This window comes from Glycine soja, chromosome 20 (genome assembly GCF_004193775.1).
Source record: "Glycine soja cultivar W05 chromosome 20, ASM419377v2, whole genome shotgun sequence".
Lineage (NCBI taxonomy): Eukaryota > Viridiplantae > Streptophyta > Magnoliopsida > Fabales > Fabaceae > Glycine > Glycine soja.
The window spans coordinates 10,092,054-10,111,251 of NC_041021.1; the positions used below are offsets into that span (position 1 = coordinate 10,092,054).

Sequence of the window (19,198 nt, forward strand, 5' to 3'; positions counted from 1 at the left end):
TATATATCACTTTTATTTTAATATTTTGGCATATACAAATCAATGTACAGTAGAAACTCGTTAAATTAATACTCGGTAAATTAATAAATTCTCTAAAATAATAAATTTGTCCGGTCCCGACTTAGGCCAATGTAAAAAATTGAAAAAGTCGATAAAATAATAAGATAATAATTTTTCGTGAGATCCCTTTATAATTTTCGGTCCCAAGAAAATCATAAATTAATAATTCATAGAAACTGAAAAAAATATATTACACTCTATTGAAATATGATTCAATAGTTGTTTGTTTTCCTTTAAAGTTCAAGTCTATTTGGAGCTCATCTCTAACTTTTCTTATTGCATCCAATAGCTCAGGTGTTGTATTTTTGTATTGTATCATAAAGTTGTGAAGAGTGTTTGACGCCATAAGTGCTTCCTTTCGCGTAACAGTCTCCAAAGATATCGTATCATCTTCGTCGCCATCCTCTGCATTGTTCTCAATGATAGTACCCACAATATCTTCTAAACTCTAAACCTCCGAACATGTTTCATTTTCACCTGGGTAGTTCATTAGATTGTTAATATCCATCTTATTACAATAGCCACATTGATTGATCATAGTCTCGAGGTCTTGAGTTTCTTCATCAAAAGTGGATTCATCCAAGTTTCTTGCAACGTCACTAGCTGAACGAATTTTACAGTGTCCAAAGAAATTCGCTATTGTTTCTTTTCGAACATCTATCGTCCAAGCTGGGATTGCCAAATTGATAGCATCAAGGACATTTATCTTCCCTGGATCAGATTGTCCCACCTCATAACCTTCCAATATTTTGCAGTAAAACCTTCTACGGTAATGCATCTTGAAAGCTCTTATTATCCCAGCATCGCAAGGTTGAATATTTGATGTCATGTTGGATGGCAAGAAGAACAACTCAAAGTTTCTTAGCCCTTCAATATTTCTTGGATGTGCTAGACAATTATCCACCACAAGTAGAACTCTTCTACCATGCATCATTTGGTCAAATGAATGAACATATTCATCAAAAAGCACACTAGTCACCCATGCTTTTTTGTTAGCTCGATACTGACAATCCAAGCTATTCATGTTGACATTCTTGAAGCAACGAGGCTTTGCATATTTCCCAGTAATCCAGAGGGATTTTTTCAGAGTCATCTTCATTGCAACAAATAACTACCATTAGCCTTTCTTTATCTTGTTTTCTTCCTTCAAGTTGTTTTGTTGCCAGTGAATGATCAGCTTGTAGCCTATAAAAAAACCCAGTTTCATCCATATTGAAAACATCTTTCATAGGGAACTGATCAATTTTTTCTCGAATCGATACCAATTTCTGCTCTATGTCTTGTACATCAACAGACCCACTCTCGCCAAAACGACGAAATGACTTTATGCCATGTTGGTGCTTGAATTTCCCAAGCCATCCTATAGAGAAGTTAAAATTCGAATCATCATGAGGGTACACGAGTTTCATTGTATCTCTTGCCTTTTGCAAAATTAATTCTCCTGTGATATTCACACGTTCTTGATGCTGGACAAACCACTCATAAACAACCTTCTCCATGTCAGGATATTTTGCTGGTTTGTGTCTTTTGATCTCTGCTCTTCCCTTTTCTATTTCAGCAGAGAGACAATCATCTGACCGCTTAAGTCTGTTTGATATTGTTCCTTGACTAACTTTCAACTCAAATTTTCCCTCAAGCCATCTCTGCAAGTCTTTTTGTCTGCTTGCAGGATTATCTCTCTTGTACTCACACAACTCCTAACGTACTTGATCTGACATAGTTGATTTTGCAACACCTTTTAGATGAGAAGCCATCTTGTGAGATATGGTTTGAATACTCTAACACATTCATGTAATTTATATATGCCAAACTTGCTTAAGAATACATTGAACACATTTGTTCCTCTTGTTTACATTTACTGTACTTCAAAAGTCATTATTAATTTTCAATGTATATGAACACAGTAGTTACTAATTTACGTTAAGTCTCAAGGTTCGCTGCAACGTAATTCTAAAAGGCATAGACTAATTTTCCTTTTGTTTGGTATGTACAGTATAATTACTTAAAAACTCTTTAAATTAATAATTATTAATTTATCGATAAATTAATAACTCTCTAAATTAATAAATTTCTCCGGTCATGACATTGTTAATTTATAGAATTTTAACTGTATAAAATAAAATTAAAATTTATCTTATAGAATAATATCTTTGATAATTTATTTAATTGAGAAAATAATACATACATAATTATTTTCCTACAAAATAATTTAAAACACTAATTCCACATGGAAAAAATAATAATATTTATGTTAGTTTAATTTGTTTTTTTATTCATATTGTTGATGTTTTCAATGTTAAACGCCTCATTCCTTATTCCGGTGATGCTTCTTCTGACAATGTGACAGTTTATGATTCTAGGACGAATGTTCTCTATCTCGAAGAGGATGATGTAGTCTAGGTTTAACCATTATAGTTGAGCATATTTTACTAGGAATATATTATGTTTATCTTTTTTTTAAAAGATATCATTATCTTCATCATATTTATGGCATTAGTTAGAAATATATCAATTAGTGATGTTAAGAATATATAATATTTCCATGTTTCCTTTTATTTAGATTTTAGGAAGATATCATACTTATTTGATTAGGGAAATTATGATTATATGATCTTTATTTAATTAGGGAAATTAAGAAGATATGATACTTATTTATTTCCTTATTTAGATTTATTTTGCCTATATATGAGCAAATTTTAGGTACTTACATTAGACTATGAGCAAATTTGATATTCTTATGAATCAACGAGCAATTGAACCCTATCTCAACCTCTTGGCATTCTTATGGATTGAGTTATCTTCAGTATTCTTACGAATTAACGAGTTGTTAAAACTCTCATTTTTTCCCTTATGCTTCATTGCATCAACCAAACCACATGTTTCATAAGTTTGGTTTGGGTGACTTTTTGATGAAAAATTGAATCAAACTGAGAACACCCCTAGTGACAACCACTGCAAACCTATCGACACATTCAATCCTCTAACACAAGGAACACTTATTCTTCCAACGTGTTGGTGGAAAGCGCCAAATAAGGGCGGAGAGTGACAAGAGGAAGAGGAGCAATTGTTGGTGTTGCATCGTAGCCGATGAAAAACCCACATCATAACAAATTAAAATCAGATCTAATAGACCAAAGGATCCTGTGATGGTTCAATTTGGAAAGGGATGGATCCAACTTGCGATGGTGCTTTTTAGACAAGATTCAAGTGAGAGGTGAGTATTATGGCTTCTTGGCAGTGCATCGAAGGAAAGGAAAAGAACAAAGAAGGAAGAAGATAAACACTGAACCAACCAATCTCTCTTCCAAATAGAAAGGTAGAATCGGAAAAGTATAGAAAAAATTGAAAAAGAAGGAAAAAATGGCAGGCCTACGATTTGAAGACCCCTTCATCTAATGGTGCATATAACTTTGAAATGATACCTAAGTAGTTTGACTTTGGCACACTAGCCATTGTCATAGTTTAGTACTCATGTTGTTTGTGTGAAGTATCACCAACTTTGAGTTATTATTTTTTTCGAAAATATGATTGACCTTTTTATCAATCTATGTTGGAGATTCTAGTTGACCACCTTTGGTAGAGTCGTATCTTTATTTTCAACCATGTTTTTTCATCCATTCACAAGACTCAAATGTTTTTTTTTTAAAGTTGAGTGACTAAAATGTTTTTTTAAAAAACAATGGGAGACAAATGGCTTGTTTGGTATAAAAGATGAAAATATTTTTGGAGACACAAAAATAAGTTCGGGGTGTTTGGAAGATGAGAGTTAGAAGAGAAATAATTTTGGAATTGGTAGGACCCATTGTACTACTTTTCACTTATATTTGTATCTCTCTCATCATTTCCTCTATTGTCTTGAGTCAATGCTAGGATTTTTACTAAAATGGTGTAATTTTATTTTATTTTTTTATTTGGGGTCAATTTTAAATTATTATCGAAAATGAGATAAGTCGTACCAAGTATTACGACTTCTAAGTTACAAGTTATAACAAATGTTACGCCTTATTATTTTTTTTTACTTTTTTTAACTAATGTTGTAAAAAAAATTATGACTTTAGTTTCTTTATTTATGACTTAAAGTCATATATGTCTTTTTTTTTAATCTTACGAATTTGAAGTCATAAGTTTTTTTTACCTTTAAAATTTTTATTTTAGAATTTTCCAACTATTTTTTCTTTGGTTTTGCTTTCAATTTTTTTAAAAAAAAATTGTACATAATTTTATCTTTGAATATTATTTTATTTAATATATTTTGTATATTTAAATTTTAGATATTTTTTTAATAATGTTATTGAATTTAGTTTGTTTTGTAAATGAAATAAAAAAAAAATAACATAATTTTATTTAATATTTTTTTAAAAAAAAATTGTTTTATTTTAAATATTTAATTTTAAAAAACTAAATTTTTAAAAAATATATTAAAATATTTTGTTACAATATTAACTTATACTTTATGAAAATAATATTACTTATTTTGTATAAAGGAATTTACTATTATCAACATCTAATAATTTAGTAATAAAAGTAGTTGTTAAATTTAAAAAACATAATATATTACTATAAAATGAAAAATACAAAATAAAGAGAAACATAAAAAAATAGAAACTATATTATATTTATTTAATAACTAAATAAATAAAATTGTTTACAATTTAAAAAAAAAGAAAATAAAAATAAATAAATAATTCTAAGAGAAAAAACTTTAAAGGTGAAAAAAACTCAACTTCGAAGTCGTAAGTTAATAAAAAAAAACAAATTATGACTTCAAAGTTGTAAGATTAAAAAAAATATATGACTTTAAAGTCGCAAATTAAAAAATTAAACTGGAGTTTTAAAAAATTTTATGACCTCAATTACAAAAAGTAAAAAAATAATAAGCTGTAATAGATGTTATAAATTCTAACTTAGAAGTCGTAACACATGTTACAACTTATCCTGTTTTTGGTAATAATTTGAAATCAATTCCCATATGAAAAAAAATTGCATCTTTTTGGTAAAAGTCCCATCAATGCTACTTTTGATATTTTATCTTATTTTTTGTTTAGTTTGGTACCTCAACTTTTATAAAGCTCACTTTGGTTATTTATCTTTTAAAATGTACAAAACTGTCATTGCCATCAGTTGTTACTTTCAACGTTAAAAAAATTAAGTTGATGTTTTCTAGCATTTTAAAATTACCAATAATTGATTTTAGCTTTAAAAAAATGTAAACCATTAATAAACACATTTTGTGGATTCAACCCCCCTTGGTTCCTTCTTCGATCATTATCTCATGACTCTGATTTTGAATTCCAAACTTCTTCATTGGAAACCCTTGCATGGTGTTGTGACTTACAACACTTTGATAAATAACTAAAAAAACTAAATTTCAGACACATTTTCAAAACCAATTTCATCCTTCACAAACCCCAATCCCATTTTCCCCAAATTGAAGGGAGAAAAAAACATAACAATGCAAACTACTCTAAAACATGCATACATGCATCATGCACTTTTGGTAACATAAAACCATCTTTAATAATTACTACATTGTTAACATATATTTTACTCTAGCATTATATGGTTAACCTTTTAACTATCTATGGCCTCACATTATCCTCCTTTGGCCTAAGGAGATTGATGTAGCTCCATGTGGAGCTTGTATGCCTTGGATCTTCTTCATCAATGGTGTCCTTTGCTTCTTGAAGATCATGGCAACGGAATGGAGAAGGAAGAAAGATGATTGGAGATGTCACTTCAAGGAGAAGATGAGTCAAGAAGAAGCTCACCACCATAGGAAGCCATGGATAAGAGCTTGAAGGAAGAAAAAGATGAGTGGAGGGAGAGGAAGAGAAGGAGCACAAAATTTTATGCCTCAATTGAGGTCTGAACTTTGAAGTGTAATTCTCAAATGATCAAAGTTGAAAAAAAATACACACACATGACCTCTATTTATAGCCTAAGTGTCACACAAAATTGGAGGGAAATTTGAATTTCTATTCAAATTTCACTTGAATTTGAAATTGAAATTATGGAGCCAAATTTTCACTAATTATGATTAGTGAATTTTAGTTATGCTTCAGCCCACTAATCCAAGATCAAGTCCAAGATTATCCACTAAGTGTGTTTAGGTGTCATGAGGCATGTAAAACATGAAGGACATGCACAAAGTGTGACTATATGATGTGACAATAGGGTGTAGCAAGCAAATGCTCACCTCCACCTATACAATTTAATTGGATTGGGCTTCTCCCAATTCAATTAAATTTATTTTCCAACACACACATCAAATATTGACTCAATGCATGTGAAATTACAAAACTACCCCTAATACAAAAACTAGTTTAGGTGCCCTAAAATACAAGGGCTGAAAAATCCTACATTTCAAGGGTACCCTACCTACATTATGGAGCCCTAAATATAAGGCCCAAAAATAATGAAACCTTAATATAATATGTACAAAGATAAGTGGGCTCAAACTTTGCCCGTGGGCCTGAAATCTACCCTAAGGCTCATGAAATCCCTAGGGTCTTCTCTTGCATCTCTGGCCCAACCTACTTAGAGTCTTTTATCCAATGCCCTTGTGAGGTAGGATTTCATCAGAGATGAGCTTGTATTATCCTCCTCCAATCTAAGGAGCTAACCTCATATTATCCTCCTCCTATCTGAGGAGCTGACTACTTTATCCTTCTATGACCTTGATGGGTGTATGTAGGATATCTAGAGTTGTACTAATCCTATAAAGTTGATTATTATGTTGCTAGAAAACTAAGACAATTTTCTACAAATTCTATGTTGGCTTGAAAATCTATTTCAAACATCTTCTATATCTAAAATTAGAAGGAACCAAAACTGATTTCACTCATTTTTAGAGTTATACACTATTTTTAAGTGAAACTAAAATCATTAGTTAGCTAACATCCAAGGCTACAACTTTCATGAAGCCATTTTTCCAAATTTCACACTCTAGAACAAGTTTTAGATGTTGTAATCAATTACACCTTACTAAAAAATCATTAGTTAGCTAACATCCAAGGCTACAACTTTCATGAAGCCATTTTTCCAAATTTCACACTCTAGAACAAGTTTTAGATGTTGTAATCAATTACACCTTACTACAATCAATTACGACAGAACTTGGATCGTTGATTGTTACAACCCATGGGACTAAAAAATAATCAATCACAAACCTATGTAATCAATTAAAATGATTCAAGTCAGCTGGAAACTTGATTCTTCAAGCTAAGGTTCAATTTCAACATGCCCAACACCATTAATGGCCACCCAATCATCCAAACTCACAATAACTACATAAATAATGTTTTGTTATCCTTTTTAATCGATTAATCTATATGATAAACCCCCCAAATAAGATTAATCATCAAAATCCTTAAATTCCCTAACTTAGAGTTCGAAAGGAAAAAAAAATGGAAAACAAACTAATCAAAGGGATAAGAAAGGACAAAAGGAAAGCACTCACACTATGGAGGTCTTAGATCTTAAGCTTTGAGCACTAGGTCTATCAGGTCTTGGCTCCCCATCTGGGTCCTATTATCTTATTTTTGTCAAATCCTATTATAATGTGATTGTTATTGATAATATCTACAAGTATCCTTTAACCATTAATTATAAAAGTTATTCCTTAAAATATGTCTTTTGATTATTATTTCTAAAGTCCATAAATTTGGAAGGTTACAAATAAAAACTAGGGGAACTAAAATCGTAAATTTGAGAAAGTAGAGGAATAAAAATTAAAATTTAGCTTAACAAATAATATAATTTGAAAATCGTTTTCACTATCAAGATGTTTGAAAAAAAATAAAAATAATTTATTTAACTAGAACTCTAGTAGTATTGTTATTTTTTAGGCTTAAATATATTTTTAGTCTTTCAACCTTGGGTAATTGCTTTTTTAGTTCTTAAAAAAATTGTTTTTATTAGTCCCTCAATTTTTTCAAGAGTTACTTTTAATCCCTCTTTGTTCATTGTATTCATAGTTTCACAATTTGTAGCCATTTTTAACCACAAAAATTTATTTATTTAAATAATAATTTCTGACAATCTTAAATCATCAAAATATTTTACTCGTATGGTCTGCTGACTGTTTTGTATATATTCTAACAATTTTAAAGAATAAAAATAGAAACATGAATGTGAAATTGTTGTGATTTTTTACATCTGGTGATTTTAAACTTTCACAAATCATTTTAAAAACATTTATGACGGTAAAAGTGCCACAAATTGTGACACCATTATTACAAAGAATGAGGAGACTAAAAGTAGCATTTGGAAAATTTGAGGGACTAATAAAAGCACTCTTTTTAAGGACTAAAAAAATAATTACCCAAATTTAAAGTATTAAAAATATGTTTTATTACTTGATTAAATACATGACATCAATGGAAACTATTAAAACTATAATGTCAAGTCAAATGACATTTATGTCTTAAAGAAGAATCAAGACTCCTAATTATTTTAATTAGATGCAAATAAATATAAATGATAAAAGTTGTGTATGATATGTTTTCCGATCATGATCGGTATTTGTGCGTTTGTATCTTTAGATCATACATTCATAAGATGATCTAGTATACAATTTAAGTAGTGCATTTAAGACTTTCATTTATTATTTTATGTTTGATATTCTTTCATGTAGAAAAATGTCCTATGAAGAATAAATGAAGTCCACAATCTGGAAGACGTTGGTACTCATCAAAAGGCGTGCTATGTTGTTGTAAATCTACTATGATGAAAGAAATGACTTTATTGCTGCACTACAAGGCACACTAGCCTATCAGCATAGACTTTGCATGAAAAAGAGACGTGCATTTAATACAAACATTAAATGTTTAAACAAACTCAAGACTTCAGACGAGGAACCGAGTAAAAAATCCAACCGTTGTGAGATGAATACTTGAAGATGGAGACTATATGTAGAAAAAAGTTTTGAAGAAGCAAGACATGAATCATCTACGCGAACATATTCTTTCATTATTTCTTGTAGAATATTGTGCAAATTCTTGTAAAGATATTAAACTCTCAAAAACACCTTGTATATCTTGAGAGAAAAGCCTATAAAAGTGGTGAGTGATGCATTCCTCTGTAAGACAATCACAAATTTAGTTAGTATGCAAACTTCCAACAAATCTTGTTGATCAACAATAACTTGGTAGGACAAAAAATATTGAGTTTAAGTCAAGCTTACAAGTACTGAAAAATACTTATAACTTTGTTAAATTAGTGAAAACTTGGTGAACTAAATGTAGTTTCAGGTTTGAGATGAACCAACATAATTTCTTATGTGCTTCTCTCTATTGTTTTAATTCATAAAGAGTTTGAGTTTGTTTTTAGATTTTATATCTTATTTTACTTTAGAAAAAAAATTATTTTTCTAATCATATGATAAAGTTTGATCATTAAGTATTTTTAGGTCTATCTACATTAGACGATAAACATATTTTTAGTTTTAAAAAAAATTTAAAATTTCTAAAAACACAATTTCACTTCCATCTTATGTTATTTACTTCCACATATAGAAAACATTAGTCCAAACCAAAAAAAGGGGTGTTCACATTTTTATCCAATCAATAAACAAATACAAATACTACTATAACAAAATAAAATAAAATAAAAATACATGACGGATATACATACCACCAAATAAAGAAGTGAACACATGTGATGTCGATCCACAGAATGGACAAAAATTAATTCGCCCAATGGGTTAGCATCATAAATGCTTTCTTCATCTCCCAACGACGCATCTACTTCCAACTTCCAAGAAGACAGAAGAGATGAGAAATCAAAGGTAACCCCAAATTAAACTTAACTGTCTCTCACTTGCCAAACTAGTGGACAACATTCTTGAGGGACACATACATATGTTTTGATGGATGCAAGCAACAAACTCTTTAGGTGGTAAGAAAACAAGGTCAGCGATTAAGAAAAAACGCAACAAATATTTATTTGTCCTGCTAATAAGTGTCTTAACTTTTTTTTATCAGTGTCTTGACTGATTTATAAATAAAGTTCTAACCAAAAAATATGTTGGAGTTACGTTAAAAATTATTGAGGGTGTTAAAAATGTGGGATGTACTTTTTTGATGTATCCTGTGACCCACTGTTTGGCCGTATTTTAATAATCAACGAAGTCTTAGTTAATTAACTGTGACTTATTTTAAACCTCTGAATTTTTATTTGATTTTTATCTATAAAAATGTGCATTTGAATTAAAAAATCATATTTATTAAAGTACAATTTCTAGATATATAAAATCTATTGAAGAGATTAGTCTCTAGATTATGTAAAATATTAAAATATTTAATATTTACTTTTTAAAAATAATAAATTATTTTTCACATTGCTTAACTCCTTAGGACTTTTGTTGGTAAGATTTCGAAAACATTGAACAAAAGTAGCAGCTATTTCCAACCGTCCTCATTACTCACTTGTGGAAATGGCTTTATAATTTTTGGTTCACACATGGTTTTGGGAACAAGTAATGGAAGACTTTAATTTCCTGAGGATAGAGGTTATATTCTGGTTAGCTGTTAAATTCATTAAATTCAGCCACCAAAAGTTAAGGGCCGAATTTTCCAAATAAAAAAAAAAACCCCTATTTAACTTCAACTTTACCTATCTTCAGTTCTTCACATGCCAAAATTAACACCCCTGAATTTCACACTCCCTCTCCCAAACTCATCATCCTATAATACAAAGGGTTTGGAATATATATCAAATATCAAAATACATCACAACATCAAAATGGCCTCAATTGTTACTATGGCCACCATTGTCACATTAGTCCTCGCACTAGCATGTTGTGGCATGTCTGCCCCGACCTCAGTGCCGAAAACCACTGCAGCGGCCCCGGCCCCGGAGAGCAATGGCTGCTTGATGGCACTAGCAAACATGTCAGATTGTCTGACCTATGTTGAGGATGGGAGTAAGTTGTCAAAGCCCGACAAAGGGTGCTGCCCTGAGTTGGCAGGGTTGGTTGATAGCAACCCCATTTGCTTGTGTGAGATGCTAGGCAAACCTGACTCTATTGGCATCAAAATTGATTTGAACAAAGCCCTCAAGCTTCCTTCTGTTTGTGGAGTGACCACTCCCCCTGTTAGCACCTGTTCCGGTAAGCTTCAACATCTCCTCAATGGTTCTTGGTTTAGTTTATTATGTTTGAAATTTTTATTGTTAAAACATTTTTTTAATCCATAAGAATTGAACACGGTATTAAAATGTCAACAACACTCACATATTTAATTTAATCAATTAAACTATATCCCTTATTTATTAAACCATGGTTTGAAATTGTAGATCATGGAAAATATAAAATGAATTTCTAAATAGTTCTATGCTAGTTGTTTAAGGTGAAGTTGGATTTTGCTTGTAAGGGTCATAGTCAGACCTTGAGAGATGTACTAAAAATATTAGCACTTAAGTTTAGCCGAATAGATTTTAATCTTTCATATAACATAGCTAATTAATTTTATTTTATTTTTTATCTTTGTTAATGATGTGATATTATTACCTTATTAATAAGGGAGAATTTTTTGTAAAAAAAATTAAATGATTGATACAATAATATAAGATCTAGTTGTAAAAATAGTGTAAGATCTAATTGTGTTTACAAGATTGATAACAATTTATTTAATTAGAGAAAAATCTTGTATTTAATTTTTACATGTAAAATTTTTTATATCAACAACAATTATGCATCATAAACAAAATTAATTTCTGACCCCACATATTAAAAAAACACCCGTAGTCTTTTATTTAGAAAAAAAATCCATCAAAAGATTAGAATTTTACACAGATGGATAAGTCAATAAAAATAATTACATCTGTAGATCTGATAAGTTGGGTGTGATGTTCTATAAAACATTGCCATAGTCATAAAGATTTTGTGCATTAATAATGTACACCGACGCAATCGATGTGAGCCTGTGAGCCTACCAATTCTTTTAGGATTTTTAGGTCAGATTGAACAGAGGATAGTACTACTTTTAAATAGTTCATAAAACTAAAGTATATTTTTTTATGAAAAACTAAATTATATTTGGAGTAACTTTATTTTAACATTGTGAATTTTTCTTCATGTCAAATATTACTGCTTATTCTTAAAAATTTAAAACTGTTCTGTACTAAAATTTATAAAGCTTCTCTAGTTTGTTACTTCTTCAAATGGACTAGTACACGGGATTAGTAAGGAGTTAGGACTTATGTTTCTTATTTCATCATTTTATTTAAATTCTAAGAAACTTAATTATGGCCATGTTTATAAACGAAGAGGTATAGCAACTTTATGGACGAGAAAAACCATAGCATCAATACTTTCTAAAATATACACATGTGACCATGTTATAATTTATTTATATATTAATTACGATTCTGACAATTACACAAATACTTTTTTAAGGTGTAATATTTATACACATGATGATGGAGCTTCAAAGATTACAGAGTAACTTGTTATTTATTAAAACTAGAAGTATGAACAATTAACATTGTTTGTAATAATTGACAGAGCATTAACTGAAAAAGATTAGAAGTAAATAATTTTTATTGAAAAAAAATATTATTAATACACCCACACTATATTTTTTAATTTATTTTCAACATGATATTTAATAGTATTTTTTATTATGTATTCTTTAATTAATATCCTAAAAAAATGTTTAGGAAGATTCTATTTTTTTTAGTTATTTTGGTACAAATATTCAAATACCTATAATAATACATTGATGATGTCTAACTTGATTGGTTGAACATATACGTGAGTGTTGCAAACCCTTTAATATTGTGTTGAATTTCTATAAATAAAAAGACATACTTATAATATTTTCAAATCATAATTAACGCTACTTAATTTAGAATTACCTTTTTCACTTTATCATTTATTATTTTTGGTTGGTTGTTAATGACTTATAATTTCCAGCTCAGAAGTCGTTTGTCTGTGTAAGCTACCCATATTGACAATAAATTAGCCGTAGAACTACCACCTCTCCACAATCAACCAACCATAACAACACTATTGTAACATAGTACTGTGGGAGCAATAAAAACCATGACAACAACTCCAATCCTTTATATTAATGCCACTTCTTTTTTTTCCATCTTTTTTTAGTAGATATTAGTTCTACATATTTTTATCCTTTTTTATATTTTATTTGAAAAAAGGCTAATTTCTAACTAAAAATTGTTATTATGTTGTAGTGAGATGGTAGTAAAAAAAATCAGAACTAAACTTGTGCATTTGAAATTATATATGTTGTATATATTGTCGTGATTACATCCGGATACATGAACGAATTACTTAAATTTGGATGCAACTCATGCATCAACAGATTATGCATAATTTTGAAAAAAAAACTTATAACTTCATTCAATCATTTGTTTTCAAACTAATTAATTAATGATGCCATTTATATCTAGGAAAATATTTGTTTATTTTCAATCTTAGGTTTATCTACATTATCCAAAGATCAATTGTTAGACTTGTCATGTCTATATTATTTATGTTCTATTGAGCAAAGAATTTTTTTTTTTTTTTGCATATGCATATTGAAAACTATTTTAATTTTGTTTTCTTAATTTCTCATTGTTCGACAGCTGTGGGAGTCCCCGTGTCCTTGCCTCCATCAATGAGTGAAGGTCCAAGTAAGTGTTCCATCAGTTTATATTTTGTTCTAATGTTGGTGAAAAGTCCTCTGGCTTTATTTCGGACTTCACAGTTCAGAGTTCTGGCAATAAAATTTTTTATTTTTTCATTTTGCAATAAAGTTTCCTTCTTTGTGTTTTCTTACAAATTCCCCCATGTAGTTTTTTCTTCTTCCATGATTCATTATTTCCTTTGTTCTTATATATAACACGCAACTATCTAAGATTGTAAATGCTCTGCAATAGATTAGAGCAGTATTTGGAATAGTAAAATCTTTATTGGCCAATTTTAACCTTAAATTACATATCTAATCACATCGCATCAGATTTATTTTCTATACTATCCATAAATGGACCGATGCAACATTTTAATAATAAACTTTTATATAAAATAAATCTGGTGTGATTAGGTGTATAATTTAAGGTTAAAATTGATCAATAAAGATTTTATTATTCCAAATATTGCTCTAATACATGACAGAGGATCTGCACTCATTATCTAACTCATCAATATTATGGAAAATGATTAATTGACTTGATAATAATAAATTTATTTAAATTTATAATTTTTTTTTAAAATTATTCTTATCATTAATATTTCTTTCTCTTCTAATGAAGTGTGAATATATTTTCTTATTTTTTTAATAAGAGATATTTTTAATATAAAAATAATTAATATAAAGAACGAGATTGAGTTTGCTAAAAAAAATAATTTTAACTCAAAATTAAAGATTCTCTAAAAAGAAAACTCAAAATTAAAGATGAAGCTTTTTTTTAATCTTAGACTGAATTTTTTTTATTGATAGAATCGTTGTTCTCTCTTCAATTCAAAGAAACATTAATTTATTTCAAAGTACCTAGAGTCAATAATATAGGTATTGCATTTGGAGTTGCTACTAGCTAGCTTGAAATTGTCTCGGTTCTAACAATTTTATTTCTAAACTATATAATTAATGAAGGTATTGCACCGGGAGCCTTCAGTCCTTCAAATGCAGATGCTGCGAATCCTGCTTCAAGTCCTAACTCTGCTTCTAGTCCTGCAGGTATGTCATTGGAATTTGATACATTTAATTATGAATTTAATATCTATTCACGGAAAGTATAGAATAATGTAAAACAATTTTATATTATCTTTTCATCATTAATAAATTGTTTAAATTATTTTTAAATAATTGTTTTAAAAATTAATAAATTTATCATACACAATAAATTATGATCAATAAATTATGATTAAATGATTGTATAAAATATTTTAAATTATCCACACATAATTATTTTTCTCATTAATTATTTTCAGAACTAGTATTCAAGTAGAGGAATTGCATCATATCATAATATAAGAGGAGTTAACCTTGATGATCTTACAAATAAAATACACAGTATAAATAAGGTTTAATTATATTCTTAGCCAATCAAATGAGAGAATCTAATTTTTTAATCCCCTAAATAAAAATTTATATTTCTTAATTCCTTAAATATGAAAAATATTTTTTTAGTCCCTTAGCTAGAATTTGAGACACGGGGAGAGAAACTAAAAGTAATTTTAGTTTTAAACTTGACTTACTGAAAAATAGACTCCTAATGTAAAGGATTACAAATATAATTAAACCGTGAAATAATACTAGTTTTTTTTTTTTTTATGCTAAGCCTTAAAGATTAGACATCGATTGGTTATATGATCAAAATAATATATATAAATGAAAATAATATTTTCTTACAAGTTAATTTTATAAAATTAAGTTGAATTTAAATTGAAAGATCAAGTATATATACATATATTATGTTAAGGGATGGAAAGGTTTATCTATTTTCCTATGTCAAACCAATTTTCTTTTCCTTGAAAAACTTCCAATAAAAGTAATTACAAGACATATTAATATTTGTTCTAATTGAAGATCATTTTCAATAGTTAAAGAAATTAAACCTATCTATAAAATTAATATAAAACCTACATATTTGTTCTAATTGAAAACAAAATCATGCAGGTGGGCTAGGCCCTTCGTCCGAGGATGCTGCTGCCAGCCCTTCTCAAAACAAAAATGAAGTTTCAGCCATTCACCCTTCTGCTTTGACTAATTTCTTTTTTGGCCTTTTCACTTTATTTGTCTCTGTATTCTTCTGATTTTACACACATTTATTCTGTGTCATTATTTTAGTGGATATTTTATTTCCTCATTATTTGTATGTTGTGAGCCACTTTGATTAAAGCTTTTGTTGTAATTTTATGCACTGTTGCAATATTGTTACTGTCATTATTAGTGAGCCATACACTTTAATTAGGAACTTCATGCCTGCATTTTTACGCCGAGATATTCATTTTTTTTTTGGATTTGTACTGTATTGTTTTTTTTTTTCAAAGTATAATGTCATTTTTATTAATTATGGTATTGATACAAATTTGTTTTTGTCGAAAGGTCACACAAAATGATGAATATTCTATTCCTAACATTATTTATTAAATATTCAAGGATCAATCAGAATTTAAATTTTGAATTACTTACTTAAGAAATATAAATCATTACCACTTATTTTAATATAATGTCCAATTTGAATATGGAATTAGCAGATAAATTGAGTTCATTTGATAGAATTGCTTTTAAATCCTTGATGATAATTATGGCGTGAGCCTAAATTAATTTCGGTCACAGATTATGCATTCGAACAAGTGTTATTGTGTGGAAAATTAATTATTATTTTTAGTCAAATTGGCTCTAAATTGAATCATGTTTGTATATATGTAAAGATAAAAAATAGTACAATTTCATCCATACAAGTCAGAAAGATAAAATTTAAAAATTGTTATTATTTAGAAAGTTTGATGCCGAATCACGAGGGTCATGAGTCACTTCTATAAATTATCTGACAATTCTTAAAAACAAATACTTTATATTTACATTCAAGCATATCTTGAGATAACGAGTTACTTCTTCTATTATTTTAAAAGTTGAAGGTTTGAATAACTTCAGTATAAATACTTGGGAGAGAAAAAATAATGAAAATTGAAATAACTTCTGCAAGCTAAAATCCAAATATAATTTTGAAGTAATAGTCAGTCACCCGGTGCTGTATTTGATTTAGATGATGGATATAAGAAAAATAAAAATAAAATATTTTTAAAAAAATTAAAATAGAATATATAAGATGTGAGACTCACATAAAATTATATAATTTTGTCTTTTATTTCTCTCCTCTCTTCCTTAAATGTAATATGAAATTCACATTTTCTAAGTCAATATATTGTACTTAATTCTAAAATAACTAATGTTTTAGTCTTATTTTTTTTTATATTGACTAATGTTTTCGGTTTTCAATAAAATATTAAAATTTTAATTTTAAATTTGTTCGGAATAAATTACATCAATTTCAAATGAAATGAAACACGAGTCTCAAATGAAATAAAATAAGCTGGTATGAAATAAATTATGTTAAAAGAAAAATATTTATCTTTTGTGTGTTCGAGATACATATTAGTTAAAACAAAGGTAACAACTACATAACAAATTGTATTGACCCATTAAAATAAAATCTTAGAAAAGATAGAAAATCTAATTTTACGTAACAAATCCTAAAACAAATAGTTTATTTTATAAAATCAGAATTAATATGAGTAACATATTTTTTTTTTTATAAATTTTAAATTATAAAACAAGTATTTACTAACAAACCTTTCAATGACCGACCCTCAGCTTGCATTTGTCTTGATCTTGTGATGAAAACATGAAGGAATGCACATGGAGATGAAAAAGGTTAGCAAGTAAAAACTTCATCAAGACAGACTTACCACACTTCAGTCTAGTGTTTCTCTTGGTGTACAAGTATCTCGGCTAAGAGTGTTTTTAATCCAACAACTAAAAATAATGTTCCCAATTTTGCACTTCATCTCAGTTAATGTAATCATACACACATATTGTGGATCACTAAGGGTTTCTTAGGCTTGTAACGCGGATGGGCTAACAAGGAACTCATGGTTTTTCTTTGGATTCAAAGTTAGGTTCTAAGAGAGCACGCACCCAAATTTTCCTGATATTTCAAAGATAATTTATTCATATTAGGCTCAATAGGGTGCAAGGGATGTATTAATTCATGAGAGGGCGACTATTTGGCTAAGTGGCTAAAGCAATTTAATACAAACAAGGCCTTATCATTTCCACATTTTGTATATACTCAAATAGTATAAGAATCATGCAAAATCAGGAAATTAAGAACAATTGCTCTCTCACAGACAAAGGTTCGCACAACTCATCGGACATTTATAAAGTACTTGGCTTACCATACCATGATTTCTGTTCAAACACGGTAACATCTTCACTCTTGTGCTTTCGATTCATACTTCATCACTCACAATAATGCCTGCTCACCAAAAGAATCAGAATTTTCACAATTATCTCATCAGTACATAGCATCTCATGCATAAATTTATCCAGAACAAATCGTAGCCAATTACTGATTTCATATGTCTCTATCATGAAATTTTTATTCAATGACTGAAATTAAACTACTGGGATAAAGCTATTGAAATTAAACTTTACGAAATCAAAACAAAGAAAATAAATAACACAACTATCCTTAAAAAAATACAATGCAATTAACTAAAAGAGAGATAAGGTAAGAAATCCTGAGTTGCCTTCCAGTAAGCACTTCTTTAACGTCATTAGCTTGACGGGTCCAATGCCTTCAAGGTGGCATGAAGGTCACATAGAACACATCTTCCTTGAATTTTCGCCTTGATGCAATCCTACCCCCCGAGGGCATTGGATAGAAGACTCCAAGAAGATTGAGCCAAAGATGCAAAAGAAGGCCCTAGGGTTCTCATGAGCCTTAGGGTAGATTTTGGGCCCATGGGTTAAGTATGAGCCCACTTATCTTTGTACATATTAGATTAAGGTTTCATTAATTTTGGGTCTTGTATTTAGGGCTCCATAATGTAGGTAGGGTACTCTAGAAATATAGGATTTTTCAGTCCTTATATTTTAGGGCACCTAGACTAGTTTTTGTATTAAAGGTAGTTTTGTAATTTCACACGCACTAAGTGAATATTTGATGTGTGTGGTTGGAAATAAATTTAATTGAATTGGTAGAAGCCCAATCCAATTAAATTTTAGAGGGGGAGGTGAGAATTTGCTTACTACACCCCATTGCCACATAATATAGTCACATTTTGTGCATGTCCTTCATGCTTTACATGCCTCATGACACCTAAGCACACTTAGTGGAGAATCTTGGAATTGATCTTGGATTAGTGGGCTGAACCATAACTAAAATTCACTAATCATAATTAGTGAAATTTTGGCTCCAAAGTTTGGTTCCACAAATTCAATTTCAAATTCAAGTAAAATTTGAATTGAAATTCAAATTTCTCTCCAATTATGTGTGACACTTAGACAATAAATAAAGGTCATGTGTGTGCATTTTTTTAACTTTGATTTTTTGAAAATTAAACTTCAGATTTCAGAGCTCTCTTAGAGCACAAAATTTCGTGCTCTTCTCTCCTTCTCCCTTC

The 19,198-nt window shown here is 29.1% G+C and overlaps 1 protein-coding gene and 1 pseudogene across 1 annotated transcript; one reads left to right on the plus strand and one right to left on the minus strand.

Moving 5' to 3' along the window:
- Nucleotides 1-262: 262 nt before the first annotated feature.
- LOC114403184 lies at nt 263-1,814 on the minus strand (annotated as a pseudogene).
- Nucleotides 1,815-10,622: 8,808 nt separating this feature from the next.
- Nucleotides 10,623-16,021, plus strand: LOC114402650 (non-specific lipid transfer protein GPI-anchored 2-like). Its single transcript, XM_028365302.1, has 4 exons — nt 10,623-11,170; nt 13,651-13,698; nt 14,658-14,741; nt 15,684-16,021. Exons 1-4 carry the CDS (start codon nt 10,693-10,695, stop codon nt 15,818-15,820), a joined length of 747 nt encoding a protein of 248 aa, XP_028221103.1. The 5' UTR covers nt 10,623-10,692; the 3' UTR covers nt 15,821-16,021.
- Nucleotides 16,022-19,198: the final 3,177 nt, after the last annotated feature.

Excerpts from the sequence above, each read along its gene's own strand:
- LOC114402650 (XM_028365302.1), top strand. The coding sequence starts at position 10,693 with ATGCCAAAATTAACACCCCTGAATTTCACACTCCCTCTCCCAAACTCA. Across the intron at positions 11,171-13,650 it reads CCCTGTTAGCACCTGTTCCG|CTGTGGGAGTCCCCGTGTCC; the intron begins GTAAGCTTCAAC and ends ATTGTTCGACAG. Across the intron at positions 13,699-14,657 it reads ATCAATGAGTGAAGGTCCAA|GTATTGCACCGGGAGCCTTC; the intron begins GTAAGTGTTCCA and ends TAATTAATGAAG.